The sequence below is a fragment of the Dipodomys ordii genome, unplaced genomic scaffold, assembly GCF_000151885.1.
Source record: "Dipodomys ordii isolate 6190 unplaced genomic scaffold, Dord_2.0 Scaffold3, whole genome shotgun sequence".
Classification (NCBI taxonomy): domain Eukaryota; kingdom Metazoa; phylum Chordata; class Mammalia; order Rodentia; family Heteromyidae; genus Dipodomys; species Dipodomys ordii.
Window position 1 is genome coordinate 11,493,672 of NW_012267219.1, and position 18,509 is coordinate 11,512,180.

The 18,509-nt window shown below is 39.5% G+C and overlaps 1 protein-coding gene across 1 annotated transcript in view; it reads left to right on the top strand.

The window, feature by feature from the left end:
• The first annotated feature begins 7 nt into the window (after positions 1 to 7).
• The window catches only part of Kcnmb4 (potassium channel subfamily M regulatory beta subunit 4), a 41,281-nt gene continuing 22,779 nt past the window's right edge, over positions 8 to 18,509 (top strand). The window contains exons 1-2 of the mRNA XM_013020445.1: positions 8 to 408; positions 18,219 to 18,346. Of these exons, the coding sequence (XP_012875899.1) occupies positions 73 to 408; positions 18,219 to 18,346 (464 nt within the window). The 5' untranslated portion in view covers positions 8 to 72. The remainder of the gene's footprint in view (positions 409 to 18,218; positions 18,347 to 18,509) is intronic.

Consider the following 18,509-nt stretch of genomic DNA (forward strand, 5'->3'; position numbering starts at 1 on the left):
AGCAGTCGGGCTGAGCGCCGGGGGCGGGGTGGGGGGCGGGGGGAGCGCGCCAGCCGCCGTGAGTGGGGGGCGATGGCGAAGCTCCGGGTGGCTTACGAGTACACGGAAGCCGAGGACAAGAGCATCCGGCTCGGGTTATTTCTCATCATCTCCGGCGTCGTGTCGCTCTTCATCTTTGGCTTCTGCTGGCTCAGTCCCGCGCTGCAGGATCTGCAAGCCACGGCGGCCAACTGCACCGTGCTGTCGGTGCAGCAGATCGGCGAGGTGTTCGAGTGCACCTTCACCTGTGGCGCCGACTGCAGGGGCACCTCGCAGTACCCCTGCGTCCAGGTCTACGTGAACAACTCGGAGTCGAACTCCAGGGCGCTGCTGCACAGCGACGAGCACCAGCTCCTCACCAACCCCAAGGTAAGGACGCCCCGCGCGCGCGCGCGCGCTCCCTCGCTCGCGCTCCGAGGCTCCCGCGAGGGACGCCTCGCTCCTGCCGAGCTCTGGAGGCAAATTTGGGGGAGCTTCAGGGTTAGCCCTGGTCGGATGCCGCGGTTGCTAATCCTCGCGGGCTGCACTCCAGCGAGGAATGAGTGCCCCGGGCGGGGCACCGCTCACTTGGTTCCTTCGGGTGCGCCTCTCCTTATCATTGCCTATCTTGTCTGGTCTCGGATTTTCAGGCCCAGCCGCAGGTCCAGCGTCTCCAGGACTGGGTTTAGACAGATGCTAGAAGCTGAGAGAAAGTTAACTTTCAGTTGGATTGAAGCCCTTAGACTAAATCAGGGATCCACCTACTACTGCATATGGTCAGTCCAGGTCCGAGTTTCTGACCGCCTGGACAGAGTGATGGAATGACCTTGCTTGGGAGGTCGAGAGGGTCTGTGACCATAGGTCATCGGAAGTCAGAACTCCTAGCCTTTTACCTCTAAGTAGACGTGTTTGATTTGAGGTCTAAAGATAAGCCTATGGGGTGGGGTGGGGTGGGGTGAGAAGACACCAGCCTGGAATCAGATGAGAAGTTCAGTGCTGGTGGTGGCGTGGGGGTGGGGGAGTGGGGGACCTAAAGGCAGAAGGATCTTAGAGGACATTCTGTGACCTGGGGACAACCAGGAGCCTTCTAGACAACAGTGAAACTTACTGAAATAGAAAAGTGCCCGTGAAATGCACGAAAACAGTCGTTTCGTGACAACTTTTGCTATCACAAGCAAGAGAGAAAATGAAAAAAACAAAAAACAGATGAAACCTGGTTAGAACTCGCAGGCTGTCGAGCAAAGAGGGAGACTCAGAAAACTATTCCCAGTGGAGCAAAGCACTTATAAAAAGCAGTGTCCTCGCTCCTTGCACTAATTGAAGCTTTGTAGCGCACCTGCTTCTGCAAGCAAGGTTTTTGTTCCTTTGCATTTTCCTACTATGTTTGTCCCTTAACTGTCAAAGTAAAGATGTGTGTGTGTGTGTGTGTGTATATATATATATATATATATATATATATATTAATGTTACCAGTTCCTTTTCTCTTTGAAGACCAAGCTGGAAAACAGTACAAAAAAAGAGAGTTTTGTGTACACAAGAAAACTCCCGATTAAATGCCACAAAATGCATTTATATTAATCCAAAGGGGAAACATCTGAATTACTATTTTTGAAGTATTTAAAATAAGCATGCTAGTCCTCTACAGTAAAACTTGTACTTTTGTCTCCTAAACAGAACATTTCTTGAGCCTGGAAATGAAAAGTAATTACATTTTAGGGTTGGAGGTGTGGATCAACAGTGGAGTGCCTACCTAGCAAGCCCTGAGTTCAATCTCCAGTACTACAAATAATAATAACAAGTCTGAAAACTATGACTTCTTACAAAAAAAGTCCCTGCCAACAAATAAAGATTTGTCTTTCAAAAGAAGTTCCTATAAAGGTAGTAAATATGAGAAGAAGGATTTAGAAACAGTTTTTGTTTTGTTGGTTGGGGGGCTTGAATTCAACACCTCCTCACTATCCCTGAGCTCTTTTGTTCAAGGCTAGCACTCAACCACTTTGAACCACAGCTCTGCTTCCAGGTTTTGGTAGTTAATTGGAGATAAGAGACACAGACTTAACTGAGGAAACCAGCTTTGAACTGTGATCCACAGATCTCAGCTTCCTGAGTAGCTAGGATTACAGGTGTGAGCCACCAGTGCTGGGCTCTAGAAACAAATTAAAATATAATGTTCAAACTCTTTAGCAGAGTGATAATGTCTCCAAGACAAATGTTGTAAATTAATCTTCTTAAGCCTTAGGAATTTAAAAAGAAATGTTAGGGCTTTATAAACATTTTCATGATTTATCAAAAAAGATTGTCATGCACTAGTAATGATTTTAAAATTACATAGTTTCATCATTTAAGAGATATTATGGTTGGCAAAACATTATTAAATATTTTAAAATAATTATTTTATTACAAATAAATATACAGTTATAAGTAGATGGTTTTTACCTAAATCAAGGCATTGGTGAATTTAGTAAAAGAAAATTTCCTCAGAATTTCTAAGCATTGGGGGGATCTGGCAGAGAAAATAAATTGGAATCATCAAGATATTGATTTTTAAATTACTTGGAAGCAATTGTCATGATGTTTTATGTAATACTAAGATTCTCTCTCTTCTTCACTCATAATCTGTTTTTTTTTCTCGATGCCAATGCAGAACTTGGCAATCGTTGTTTTGAAGAAGTCCTTGAACAATTGGTGTTCTATAAAGTGAAACATTTAGGAAATGACAGAACTGGAAAATGGTACATATGCTACAGAAACTAATCCATCAATTTAGGCATAATTTTCCCAGCCAAACCAATATACCTCTCTTTATTCAGATTGGGATGTTTTACAGCATTTATAGGACATAAATTTGTTCTATCTCTATTTTTTATCAATTAAGTGTTCAATCTGGAAACTTTTGAAAATGGTAATGGAAAATTTTGGTGCAGCCAAAATATTGTGGCAGAGTCAAGTATATAAGTATATTAAATTCTCATAGTGCCCTTGCAGTTACAGTCCCCGTGGCCATTCCTGTTGCATCTTGGCTGCAAAGGTCTTTTCTGAGCTTCAACTTACACCATTTCTGATTGAAGGTCTAGTTTTCCCATCTCTTCCTTTAGCATCACGAATTATAACAACTTCTACTTTCTTCAGAACCCACCATAAGAAACCACTTAGGAAAAATAGAACAAGCACGTTTTCCTCCTCCCTTGAGTTTGCTGCATTAATTACAGTAAAAGGAAGAGAAGGGAAAGACTATTACAAATACCTAACTTGTTAAGCCCTACTTGTTAAGACTACTATTGAAGATACCAATCTTTGACTAATAACTTTTAAATTTTATTTCTGAATCCTATTCTGTTTATTTAGGTTTTGCATCCCATTCTAATTGTTGAAAGCAATCACTGGATATAGTTGTATGAAGTATTATACAAGTCAACAAATTATTTGATTAGGGAAGTGATCAGTTCTAGGGTTAGTCGGAGCAAAATGTGAATTTTGAATCAGCTTCCTCTTCCTACGATTCTCTTTGTAATTTATGGGAGTGCATATTTAGAGGTTTGGGCCTCTATTATGGCTGTACCTGGACCATATCTGGGAAGTTCTACAAGTGATTCTAATATGTATGCAAGACATGACCATCTCTGTCTTAGAATATGTCCTTGTGTACTGTGTAAGAAAAACAACTTTACAGCCAAAAAGAATTTGCTGTGGTTAATGACTGTACTTTAGAAAGATGTCAGTACTACTCAATATAAGATGCTGGTATAAAAAGAATTACTTGAGGGCATTGTAGGAAAAAAAGATAATTGAAATGAATTTATCAAATTCCAGACGCTTGTTTTTGCATATATAAGTATCTCTATCTATGTATCTATCCATACATCTATCTATCCATCCATCTATCTATCTATCTATCTCTATCTATCTATCTATGAATGATGAGTTCTAAACACTTTCTCATATGTGGGACAGGAGCAGGTGGTTAGAGACCACTTAATTTTTGTTTTGAATGTGTTTTTCTTCCTCTGGTAATAAAAACTTAGAAACAAAGTTTCTAAGAAACTAGTATTCTACAAGTGAGCAAAGTTTATCGGAGAGAAGAAAGCTTAAATAGGACTAGGAAAAAAACTATGGGATTTACATGTGTCTTCTGAACTGGATGTACTTACAGAGGAGGTACTCTGTGACTTACAATCATTATGCTGGTGGCACCCTTCAAACTCACTCAGCTCACCCCACCCCACATACAGCTAAAGCGTGGTGATTTCTGACACCTTTGAAATGCAAGTTCAATTTGATATGCACTGTGCTCTGGGATGTCCTTTACATCAGAATCACATAATAACAAGCCAAGCTGAGTTATCACTACTCTCTGAAGTCTTTGTGTCTCCATGAAAAAGTAGCTTTCCTTGACTACTTTTTCTCTGGTGGTTATATTAAACAATACCTAGTATGTACATAAAATTCAGTTAAGCAAATCATTGATTCCTATTTCTTATAATCAAAGAACTGGGCAAGAAACTAGAAGTAATTCATTCAACGAGACACAGCTCAGTGCTGTATCTGCTTCGTGGTCTCCTGTTACAGCTTGTATTTTTTCAGAGGATAACAAATAAGAATTACATTTTTTATTTTTTTAATTTTTATTTTTTTGGTTGGTCGTGGGGCCTGAACCCTGGGCCTAGGTACTCTCCCTCAGCTCTTCAACTCAAGGTTAGCACTCTACACTTGAGCCACAGTGCCTCATCCGGCTTTTTCTGCTTATGTGGTGCTGAGGAATCGAACCCAGTGCCTCATGCATGTGAGGCAAGCACTCTACCACTGAGCCACCTGCCCAGCCCAAGAAATACATTTATAATGTAATGTCATAGCATAATATGTGGGTAAAGGAAATTCGTGTAGAGTAAGAGCATTCAGGGGGAAGCAAAGCACTTCTCTTTGGTCAGGATGCCCAGGGAAGGTGGATATGAAGTGATATTTACCTTTATGACATTTACCTAAGATAGTAATTGAGAGACTGAATAAGATAAAAAAATAGATATTCAGAGGCTGAAAGGACATTTAAAACAATGAATTGTGTGGAGAAAGAGGAGTCCACAGATTCCACCAAAAGCAAACAAAAAGACACGGAGATTGTCAGGTCTGTTTTTTAACGGTGAGTTGGGCCTCAGTGAGCAAGACGCAGAACACTGAGAGGTAAGACTAGCTATAGTAATAAATGAGTTCAGTAAAATGGCAAGATAGAAGATATAAGGCCAATGTACAAAAATAAATTATAATTTTAGACACTAGCAATTCAAAGCCATCCCAAGATGAAATTATGAGGAGTTCCATTTACAATAGTCTTGACAAAACACTCTGGAATAAAGTTTACAAAGTCAAATAATACAAGCACTCTACAAAGAAAAAAGAATACTAGCCCTTTCCAAATGAGAAAAGTTCATCAGAGAGAAGAAACCTTAGGTCTAGAAAAACTACGAGCTCTACACCACTGACCAAAATTAAAGAAGACAAATAAAAAAGCATTCTTTATTCATGCATTGGAAGACTACTTATTGTTAAGATGACACTATTCCTAAATAGGTCTACAGATTCATTACAGTCTATAGCAAAACTTCTTTATAAATTGACACGCTGATTCTAAAATTCATATGGACATACAAGGGACCTAGAATAGCACCTGAAAAAATTCTTGAGAGAAGAGAATTCAGTTGGAAGACATATTTCCTTGTTTTAAAACTTACAATGAAATAACAGCAATCAAGAAAATGTAATACTAGCATGAAAACAGACATACTGATCTAGAGAACAGTATCCAGAAATGAACATGATGGACGGTTGGTTTTTGACAAAAGTGTCAAAGCATTTAACCAAGAAAGCACATTCTCAGTCAATGATATTCCAATGACTGGATAGGTATGTGGAGAAGAATGACTGCCATATTGTATTATATATAAAAATTAACTTAACAGGGATCACAAGCCTAAAGGTAAGTGTCAAAGTACTTGTAATTCAAGGTCATCAAGAGTTATGCCTTAGAAAAAACACATATTAACCTTGTGTCCTTGGATTACAAAAACACAAGTGAACAGGGACAAGTGGTTACATTGAACTTAAGAAAAAAATGAAAACACTTGTTCTGCGAAGGACACCATCAAGAATGTGAAATGATAATCACAGAGTGATAGAAAATATTTGTACATCGTAGATCTGATAAGGTCACATTCTTCAGTGGGGGAGCAGTTCATCCTGGTACATTGTGTATATGCAGTGACCCAGAAATCCTGCACCTGACAGCACCTCCTTAGGGGAGAATTAATGGAAGGGTTGAAAGACATAGCTTCGTGTGTGTGTGTATACATATATATATATGTATATATATATATTCATATATATTTACATATATATCTATAAACTGTATCACGCAAAATTGCAAAACATCTGAAACAACTTAGATATCTGGTAATAAACTACCATTTGTATAACTATGTGTCTACCATTAATGTATGCTTACAAATGCACATGTTAATGGGTATACACATATATTGAGATGAAATATTTTCCATTAAATTTACTGAAGAAACATATGCCATAAAAGGTGTTTGGGAAGTTGAGGCAGGAGGATTAAGAGTTTAAAGCCAGGCTGAGCTCCAATTTGAGGCCAAACTATCCCTGTCTCAAAATGGAGGTAGGAAGGGTGAACAAATGCAATCATTATGTTCAATGTGCATATGTAAAAATTGAGCTATGTAACTTGAAGGTAGGAATGGTACGGGAAAAATGGGGGAAATGGGAGAGTGACGTTAATCAAGTAGCATTGTACTTATGGAATTTTAACCTTGACTTATGGAATTTTAACCTTCTTGTACAACTACCTTATATTTTTAATAAAGGAAAAAGAACTTCATAAATGAGAAAAGACAGTTTAGGAGCTTTGTCACCAACTTTGTTTGTAATATTGAGAAAAATAATCCAGAAAACTATCTGTCAGCCATCACTTCAGCAGGTGTTTCTGGGACCTGCTATGTGGCAAGCACCATTCTGAGTGCTGGGAATGCTCTCAGTGGGGCTGGAGCTCCATTCTGGTACCATCCTTGGAGGCTTCACTCAGTGCTGCAGTGGAGCTCCCCCACTTAGAACTAGAATGTGCCTTCTGTGTCCCTGTCCCCTGAGCCTCACCCAGCATCCAGTCACATCTCTCCATGTGAATGTGATGCTCTGAAGATCTCTCTTAAGTCAAGGTCAAACTTTGCCCTTCAGCACTTTTCAACTGACATTTATTTGATTTTTCAGAGCAGCTAAACAGGAAATTCACAGCACAAACTTATGATTTTTTTTTTACAGGGCTTCAGAATTCTGGTTGGAGATACTCTGAGTATCTCCAAGCAGTGAGGTTTGCTTTCAGAAAGATAAATCTGGATATGAATTCCCAGCAAATTTTGTCACCAAAGCAGTGTTCTTTTTTTTTTTTTTTTTTTGTCGTTGGTCATGGGGCTTGAACTCTGGGCTGTCCCTCAGCTCTTCAGCTCAAGGCTTGCACTCTACCACTTGAGCTACAGTGCCACTTCCAGCTTTCTGATGGTTTATTGGAGATAAGAGTTTCACGGACTTTCCTGCCCGGGCTGGCTTTGAACCGAGATCCTCAGATCTCAGCCTCCTGAGTAGCTAGGATTACAGGCGTGAGCCACCGGTGCCTGTTGCTTTGAGCAGTTCTGTGCCAATAAATTTGAAGCTACTTGATTTTTAAAAGAAACTATATTCATAATGATGATAGCAAACATGCATCAAAGACTTTATTTGGGGGAAAATGAAGGATACTCTGCCCATCACACCCAGAAACAACTCCACTTGCCTATTTCTTTTTTTTTGAGTATTTACCTCCATATTTCTAATTAGTAGGTTCCTTTATGTATGTGCATCTATTATATGTAATATAAATAATATATAGTGTATTTGTGTGTGTGTGTGTGTGTGTGTATATATACACAGAGAGACAGACAGATAGTGGATGGATAGATAGGTAGATAGATAGGACACCAATTCTACCTATGATAGAGGTTTTTGAAGATTAACAATTTGGTTTTGTTTACACCATTCCATTCTACCTCACTTTTCCTTCTTTAATTCTTTAAATAGGATTCTAGCATAACTTTTGGTTAAATTAGTAGAGTACTTAACTTTAATGATATAATTTCATCTCTGAAATTTTTTGGTTTCCTTAAGTTAGTAATCTTACTTTCCTATGTTCCTTTCTAGCTTTCTCAACATTCTCCCCCAGAATTATGAAAGCCTTTTATCTACTTTTTTTTCATATGGCCATTTACAGTTGACAGCACTGTCTTTTGTCCGCATCATCATCCTCTTCCTTCTCTCCCTCTTCTTCCCCTTCTTCCCTTTCTCCTTTTCCTTCTTCTCCTTCTCCTTTTTCTCCTCCCTCCATCTCCTGAGACATCCTCCCTAGCACCTGAGGTCAGCTGTGTGTCTCTACTCTGTTGATACCTGTCTTATTGAATCCATTCCTTCCTCTTTCTTAGTTGATTCCTCCTCCTTTTTCCTGTTGTTGTTGGAATACATCCTCAAGTAGCTTCCTGAGAAAAGGTGCAAGGGAAATACAATTTTTAGAGCTGATGTGTTGATCAAAGTTGTCTTTCTGAGGATTTAACACACAGGAAATAGCTTAATCAAAATACAATTTGTTATTTGTTCGCCAGTGTCTACAAATTTGTGTTGGGCTGTACTTCCAACATTGTTCCTTCAATAGAAATAAACGAGGAGGAATTCTTCCCGAAGTTGTGTTCATTAAGCTCAATGTTTCTGTTGTTGTTGTTTCATTCATTCAAGCTGGCCATCGTCTTCACCTAGCCCCAGTACTCCACAGTCTTATGGCAGTAGCTATATGCAAGTATGAGACAAACAGACCTGGATAAATAGCTGCATATTAGGACAAGTTGAGAATGGTGATAATATCAAGAGAGAAGGTACAGCAGGACTATGAGCCATTTCTTTATAACATTTGCTTCATTCTTATAAATTCCAAGCTTATGTTTTTACAAGATGAACAGCCCAGTACCCAGTGGATAACATGGTATTTTGATGTTCAGGCATTAAGATTCTTCTGGACAACAGTAACAAATCAGAAGAATAGTTTTGCTTTATCCTATCAGGACTGTCTGTGAGCTTCACATGTGTGCTGTCTGTCACAGACAGCTGGAAGGCACTGGGTCACAGAGGTAAGTTGAGGAACCTTCCTGCTCTGTGCCCTGGAGCAGGTTTTTCTGCTCTGGCTATCGCTGACAGCTGGCAGGGTTCTGGGTTACTCAGTAAATGGGTCCGAGTAATAATCCCAAATGTTGATATGTGTTTCTTCTAAAATATAATTAAGGGCTGGGAATGTGGCTTAGTGGTAGAGTGCTTGCCTAGTATTCATGAAGCCCTGGGTTCAATTTCACAATACCTCATAAACAGAAAAAGCCGGAAATGGCTCTGTGGCTCAGGTGGTAGAGTGCTGGCCTTGAGCAAAAGAAGCTCAGGGACAGTGACCAGGTCCTGAATCAAACCTCAGTACTGACAATAGTAATAATAATAATAATAATGATAATGATAATGACCAACAATCATTGTGCCTCTTTGTTTTAAAGAGTGAAAGGTACAGCAATTGGTTTTCCATTTGGAGGAGCATTCAGACATTACTATTAGATAGACTCCCCCCCCCCCAAAAAAAAAAACATCACTAAGATAATAGAACCTTGAATTTCCACTTTCTCACACATCTGTACTTTACCAAGGAATCTGGGACACTTTGTACTCTCTGATTTCTAGGCCCAATCAGCACAATATCATCATTGTACAATGCTATGTTCTATGGGCTTAGGAGAGGGTCAAGGTCCCTGCAGACTAGGGCAGAACAGAATCGGTGTTGTCTTGAGTAAGACAGTACTGCCTGTGCTGCTCAAAGGTGGAGAAGCTAGCAATAGTCAGATCAATAGCTAGTACCAGAGGTAAGCTCATTTGTTCCAGTAAAAGACTGACTGCCTCTAAAACAGTTGATGAAAGTAGTCATCGCTGATTCACTCAGCAATGCGGTCATTCTCCAAGATTTGTGTGCCTTCTTCCAGAGGCAACTTCAGTAAGGATGAGCTGGGGATGTTCACTCCTCTTACCTGTGTGACTCCCCTAGAGATACAGACTTGTTCCATTCATTTACTTTATGGGTAGGAAGGTCAAAGTACAAATTAGGACCATTGCTGGGCATGAGTGTTCATGCTATACATCGACATAGATGAAGCAGCTATATTTCAAGATCTGTAGGGACATTCATCGTTCACAGGACCTATCGTGATACAGAATTGGATCAAACACCATTTTTATCTGCCCCATGTGTTCTCATTGTGAGCCCTCACAAAGTAAACAAGATTAATCCAAATGGGTGCCCTGTCCCCTTCTGTGTGGTTACTCTGGCAAATGTCTTTATGTTTCACTAGATGTTAAAAGATGTTCATTCAGTAGGCACTGGGTTCTGCCACAGGGTCTTCCTTCCTGAATGAGCAAACTCTCTCTTCCATTCATGCAAGGAGCTTTAAACCTGGGATTCTATGAAGATCCCTGCCTTGTCTTTCGTTGAATTCATTTTACCCAGACTGTACATATGTAGATTCAAAGAGAACCTTAGAAGGTTGTCCACCTATTTTAGTCCTGGAAGGTTGGATAATTTGTTTGTCACTGTGAAAGTCCTTGTGGAGCATTTTTTTTAACCAAGTCTACCAGTTCTGACAATCAGGATTCAGGTAGAGGACAGTTTATCTCTGGTCCATGTTACATAAAGTCCCAAACTGTGGAGCCATCAGGAGGCACATTCACTCATATCAAACATTTGATGTTGGCTACTGGTTCAGGCCCCCAGCTCTTCTCCACACTGGCTTCTCCATATGGTCTCTCTGGTGAGTTAGTGTGGGCTTCTCAGAATGGAGTTATGGTACCAAGGACAAGCCAAGAGAGTGATATAAGCAAAAGTTTCATTGCCATCTAGCCTTGAAAGTAGCCCTGTATTTTTATTTCAGCTGTAATGTTATAGTGACTCTACCCATGTTCTAGAGAAGAGAAGGTAGAGCTCCCCCACCTCTCATGAGTACTGCCAAGTTATAGCAGAGAGTGTGGAAGAGGAAATATATATTGGTGCAACTGTCTTTAAAAAACACCCCTGCCACAAACAGAAATACGTTTTTTCATCACTGTGATTTTCTTTTTTTTTATTTTATTTTATTTTATTTGTGAACATACTGTACAGAGGGGTTACAATTGCATGGGCAGGATAATGCGTACATTTCTTACCAAGCATTGCAGCCTCCTCCTTTGTTTACCCTTCCCATCCCTTCCCAGCCTCCCCCCTCCCCCCATCCCAATCCTTCTCGTTCCCCCCTCCCCCCCACGTGATTTTCTTTTTCTGTGATAGGAAACTTATAGGCATGCCAATCATGGTTACAATATTTCTATTTCTGATATAGCTGTACATAGACATGTCAAATTTGTGTATCTTACATTATACAGAATAATACACAAAGAGTGTCATCAAATAATGCATGTGAACCTGAGCATTTAATAAAATTTTATTTTATTTCAGTGTACTATATAGTTATAAGGTATTGGCCATCTTTTGAGGGATTTTATTCTGCTGCTGGGGGTGGAAACCAGGGTCTCAGGCAGACTGAGCACACATTCTAATTCTTCAACCTGTCTTCAAGGATTTAAAATTATAACCAGGAGTCATTAAACCAATTTTTACATGTCCAGTCATGCACATTATAAATAATAACTGTTGAACTTTATCCAAATTAAACTGCCTTGTTTTGATCTATTTCTATTTGGACTCAGCCTCTATTTTTGGCACAGTTGTGTTTTTATTTTCTAACTTTAAAACTAAAGGAACGATTTTTCTACTGAAGGTGGGATGTCATTCCACACTTTTCTCAATCTTCACAATATCAGCAACCTTAGCAATCTGCATGAATCCAAAAGTTTAGTGGCTATTATTAAATTTCTACAAAGCAGCTGTAGTAGCAAAAAACTTGGTAGAGCTACTGTCTTGACAATGAGCAACTCTCCCAGAAGCATTTGAGGAGAGAAGAGCAGTTCTTCAGGAAGTAGTAGGTCAGACCATCTGGACATTTTCCCTTGCTATCTCCAGTGTCCCTTCTCCTTCAAGCACCTTAGATGATTCAGTCTTGAATATCCACACATTTTTTTGCACATTCCGCTTCTTGGAATGTCACCTTCCAATGTATTTTGAGGCAAACAAATTCCTCTACAACTTTAATAGCCTAGGAGCAAGTTACCTCTTCTGAAAAGTCTTCTTTCCCTTGTGGCCAGAATATCCCTTTCCTCTTTTGCAAACACTGTCACTGGGCAGCAATCTGTACTATACTATATGCTTCTGGGGAGAGGGAGAGGGAAAAGAGGGTAAGTAATATCCCATCTTTGTATCCTAGCCGGTACTCAGCAATCAAGAATGATTGTTGTGTAAATGATCAGTTATAAAAATATGTCATTCCACTCACTGTAGGAGTGGATCAGGCTTAAATGGATCAGGCTTCCAAGAGGGTGTGTGTGTGTGTGTGTGTGTGTGTGTGTGTGTGTGTGTGTGTGTGTGTGTGTGTGTGTGTGTGTGTATTGAGTCTTGAACTCAAGACCTCACACACTCTCACTTTCTCACTTGGCTTTTTCACTCACGGATGGTGCTGCACTACTTGAACCACACCACTTCTAGTTTTTGCTGGTTAATTGGTAATGAGTCTAATATACTCTTCTGCCTGGGCTGTCTTAAAGCCATGATCTTCACATCTCAGCTCCCTACGTAGCTAGGATTACAGGCTTCAGTACACACCACCAAGGGTGGATGTTTTTGACAAGCAATCCACATGGTCTGTAGAACATACTTTAAGCAATGTTTGCTAGGTGAGGCACTAGAATTTTTTTTTGAGGCTGTGCTCATCTATAAGCTCTAAATGCTTCTGTTCATAGTTTTGCTTTTATGTTTTCTAAGCTTTTATCTTTTACATTCTTTCACATTTATTTGACCTTCAAAGTGTTCCATAAGATTGCTTTTATTTAACTTTCGGATATACACATTCTGGAACCTCCTGCCTTAGAATTTATTTTTTTTTAGCCGATGAATAATTTTGTTTTGTTTTGTTTTTTGTCCGGTCGTGGGCCTGAACTCTGGGCCTGGGCGCTGTCCCTCAGCTCTTCAGCTCAAGGCTAGCACTCTACCACTTGAGCCACAGTGCCACTTCCGGCTTTGTTCTTTTTGCTTACGTGGTGCTGAGGAATCGAACTCGGGGCCTCAGGCATGCAAGGCAAGTGCTCTACCACTGAGCCACCTTCCCAGCCCATAGCCGATGAATAATTTTATATGTGTTTCTTCAATTAGCCTACATTCACAAGTACTGTGTGCATATGCATGTGTGTATATGTGTGGTGTTTGAAACATTGTGGAGTTTACAAATGACTCAGATTTTATTTTACAAAGCCTTTCTGATAATATGTTTATGTCATCAAAAATGCTAAAATTTTAATCATAGTTGGCACAGAGATTTTATTTTAAATGAAGGTTTATGACATAAAATGTAAGTAACATGGTGTCCCAGTAGATAATTACTATTTTCTAACCAAATATTTGGAAAATATTTGATAAACAAAATGCATTGTATTATTATGTCCTTTAGTTCTATCATTCCTAAGTTAAGTCAAGAAAGAAACTGGAGGGAAAAACAGAAATGGACTATTTTCCCTCCAGTTTCTTTCTTGACTTAGGAATGATAGAACTAAAGGACATAATAGTAAGTCCATTTCTGTTTCTTAGAGGATGCCTAACATAGCCAGGCACTGATGGCTCATGTCTATAATCCTAGCTACTCAGGAGGCTGAGATCTGAGGAGATCTTCCACCCTTGGTAGACAAATCTGAGAGACTCTTATCTCTAGTAAACCATCAAGAAACACACATGGAAGTATAGTTTAAGTGGTAGAGATCCAGCCTTAAGAGTAAATGCTAAGGGAAATTGAGAAGCCCTGAGTTCAAATCCCAGAACCAGTACCCCCCCAAAAAAAATAGAGAAATAGAGAACAGAAAAAATAGAGAATGCCCAACATAGAACCCAATGCCTAACATAGAACCAATATTTAGTTAAACAGACCACGTGTTTTATGCAATAATGTTTTAAATGACTCATAAAAGGAAGAAAGTGGATTCTGCCTACTCTGCCCACATGATTGAAATGCAATCTTCAAGATACTTATGGCAAAGAGCCCACTCCAGAACAGTTCTATTAAAATATAAACTCATTGTGCAGGCTATAGAAGAGTGCTATTATAAATCGTGATAAACCCTGAAACAAGACAATGGCAAAACAGGTAATACAGATTATGTAATGAAACAGTCCTCATCAACTGATGATAGTAGTATCTTTACTTAATAAATTCACAGAAGTGTTTATGTTATTGTACTCAAAATAGCTCATTCCATTCCACCAACTTTGTTTATGAATCTAAAAGTTAACTTTTTTAAAAGCAGCAGTAAGAAAATACAATTTTTAAACCATTTGCTTGTTTGTTTCTCCTAAGTTTTTAAATAAAGTATCCTCATGCAGACAACAGCAGTCCGCTCTGATCCAAATGAAGGTTACTGGAGTCACCATGTTAGAAGTTGGGAAATGCTGCCTTTGCAACTGAAAAATAAAATAAGTCAGAAATATATGAAAAACTTTCTCCTAACTGAATGCATCTTGTTCTCCATAATCAAAGGCATTGTGTCTGTCCATTTACTTAAGTGAAATTACATTTGTGGTACCAGAAATCCACCCTGAGGCCAAGTTGAGGCAGGAAAGAAGAAAAACTTAAAATTGCACTTCTCAGAGGATAGATTGGGAAAGCAGAACTGCAGCAGACTGCTTCCGCTAGTCGGTCCTCGAGAGGACTACAATTCCATTCCAATAGACACTCTTCATTGGCTTGCCAAGAGTGGATGTAAAAGGCAGGACATCCTCTTTGCTCCAAATTAGGGAGCTCCAAGGAGAGAACACCAGCAAGTTGTATAGGAAGAAATTCTGAAGGTGGTGTAGGGCAGTGTTGGGAATACACTGTCATCCAAATCCTAGATTTTCTATTTGTCATCACAGTTTGCCATTGTGAAAAATTTCTTAACCCCCTCTATCCCACAGTTTCCTTGCTGACATCATGAGGGTAATTGTTGTAGTTGCTTATTTGGGTTAATGAGGTGCTTCAGATATAGGCAACGGATTGTGGCCATATTGGTGACAGTGGTGATAACAATAGTAATATGACACAGATGATTGTTGTGGCCCTTCTGTTGATCCTTACCAAGCCTGGGAAACCATCAGACTTGAATAACCTAAAAAAAGAATGGAGTTTGCATGTCTGAATTTCCTAATTCTTCTAGAACACTGCTTTGAATTTTTATTTGTGGTTGGTTTTAAAATTCTGGCACTCTACAATGATCTACTACCTAAAATTGAGGCAGGATCTAGGGAAAGCATGAAATTAGCTTCACAGAAAATGTAAAGAAACATTAACTGGAGAATTGAGATTTAAGAAAATGACAATAATAGTTTTTAAGAGCATAAGGTTTAGACCTAAAAATGTTTCCCTTTTGAGCTGGATGCTGTTGGTGGCTCCCACCTGCAACCCCAGATACTCAGGAGGCTGAGATTCGGAGGACTGTGGCTAGAAGCCAGTCCAAGCAAAAAAGATCTCTGAAGCCAGGTGCCGGTGGCACCTAGCTACTCAGGAGGTTGAGATCTGAGGATCATGGTTCAAAGCCAGCCCGGGCAAGGAAAGTCCGTGAGACTCATCTCCAATAAACCACTAAAAAACCCGAAGTGGCGCTGTGGCTTAAGCGGTAGAGCGCTTGCCTTGAGCTGAAGAGCTGAGGGATAGCGCCCAAGCCCAGAGTTCAAGCCCCACGACCGACCAAAAAAACAAAAACAAAAAAGATCTCTGAGACTCTAGCTCAAAAATAATCATAAAAAATAATAATCAAAATAACCATGCTTGAGACATGGGTAAAATGGTAGAACATCAGCTGTGAGCAAACAAAAGAAGTAAGCATGAGGACCTGACTTCAAACCCCAGCACAAAATTTTCCTTTGAAGATCAAGTTAGTTTTATAAAATTACTAGAGTATTATATGCTCATTATTTAACTTATAATACTCTTTGGAAGGATTGCAACACATGAAAAAATAATGTTATTAATTTATTCAGATAACATTTTGCTGTTGGTGGCGGTGGTCGTGGGCCTTGAACTCAGCCTGGGTGCTGTCCCTGAGCTCTTTTGCCCAAGGCTAGTGCTTCACTAGTGCCACTTCCAGTTTTTGAGTGGTTAATTGGAAATAAGAGTCAAGAGTCTCGCAGGACCTTTTCTGCCTGGGCTGACTTCAAACTGTAGTCCTTAGATCTCAGCCTCCTGAGTGGCTAGGATTACAGATGTGAGCCACCGGTGCCAGGCCAGACAGCATTTTTGAAACATTCCCATTACCAGATGCCATCCTCAAGACAAAGACACAGAAAAGAACAGTAACAGTACTTGTCCTCAATTCATGGATGAGCTAGCAAGACTAACATACAACAGGCTAGTGGAGTGCTATGTGATTTGAGCCATGATTCCTGCAGCTGCATGAGGGAGGGACACTTGAGAAAAGAGCAAGAGAGGAGAGGCTTTCCAAAACAGAAAATACCATACCTGACCCACGAATGGAAGGGATTCAGGGAAAAGGGTATTAAAACAAAAGAAACAGCCTGTTCTGGGTAGGTAAATGTGACAGTCGGTGGAAGATTTGGGGAGCAAGTTGTCCCAGGATTATGGGGGTGGGAGCAGCATAGATCAGATTATGACGATTGTTTTCATGTTGAGGTTTGAATTTCACCAGAAAAACAATGAGAAAGTATTTAAAAAACAAACAACAAATCCAAAAACCAGTGGGATTCAAAATTTTTATTCTCTTTAATATCAGACACCTTGGTATAACATCTGAAAATAGAATGTGAGAAAAAAATCTCCAGACTCTAGTTCTGGCTGTAGAGCTGACAAAAATCTCAATTTCCTCATGTGTAAAACGGAGATCGTTAGAGGGCTATTGTAAGAAGTATACAAATTAGTCCCATGAAGCATTTTTTACAGTGTCTGGAACATTGCAAACAGTAAGGGTTAGGTGGCATCATCATGATGATGTATCTCTGTATCAGAGAAAATGACTTCAAATGTGAAGGGTTCATTTTAACATCTGGGGTGAAGAATGGTTTTCCAATGTTGCCAAATCTATGTGGCTTAATCAAGTCCTTTTAAGAGAACTACTTTGTCAGCAACATGGTTAAAAAAATTATCAGTTAGCAAAAATGCATTGATTTTATACTTGAGAAGAAATTTTCTGCTGATATGGTTGTCCAAGACAATGTAAGAAACACAAACTTAAGTTTCATTGGTTGAGAGGAGCATCCAGGAAAGAGCTATGTGCTTGATTCATTTCTTACAAGTAGAACAGGAACACATCAAGGCCAAATATAGAAATTGGGAATCCAAATTGACCTTTTTGCCTCCTTCTTTTGACTGGAAAGTCCTTAAGGACAGAGTGTACTATGTTTTTAATTTGTTATAGTACTGTAACTCATTGCTAATAAAATGCTTTTCTATCCTTATAATTAGAGGAATTTTTTATATTGACATGTTTTTTTCATTGTGCCAAATGGGAAATTTGAAGTATAAGTTAGAAACTTCAGTTTCATTATATTCAAAATTAGGTTTAGTTTAGATTTACTTTCTGTATGACACTATTCAAAAAGTGGACTAGGAGCTGAGCTACTGAGGCCACAAATGAGAAGCTGGTGCCTAAGGGTATCCCTATGAACCAGCTGTGCTCTTTGGCTTGTTTTGGACTGCTCCATGGCTGGAATACTTTCAGTATGCTTTCCTGTCTCAGGATCAGAATGCTGGCTTGGGATATGATGATAGATGGCGTTGGGAGAACTGTGATGCATTGTGGTTACACATTCATGGCAACTGAGATGGACCCTCGATGCTAATCTACCCACATCGTCCATACTGTCCCATCAGACCTAGCATGTGTGTTATAGCCAATGTTTTTGACAATGAAAGAACCATATTTCAATATTCTACAGAATAATAGGCCTACTTTTTGTGTTCTATTTTTGCTAGTGCTCCTATATCCCTCCCTGTAAGAGAGAAAATCAGAAGAACTTGGAAAGTGTCATGAATTGGCAACAGTACTGGAAAGATGAGATTGGTTCCCAGCCATTTACTTGCTATTTTAATCAATATCAAAGGTAAGTCAATATTTATATGTACATATTAATGTTTATGGCCAGTGTAGATTAATATTCTGGTGCTCATTTGACAAAATATACTACTAGACATCATCCTACTTCTTGTCTGTCCTTCCTTCCTTCCTTCCTTCCTTCCTTCCTTCCTTCCTTCCTTCCTTCCTTC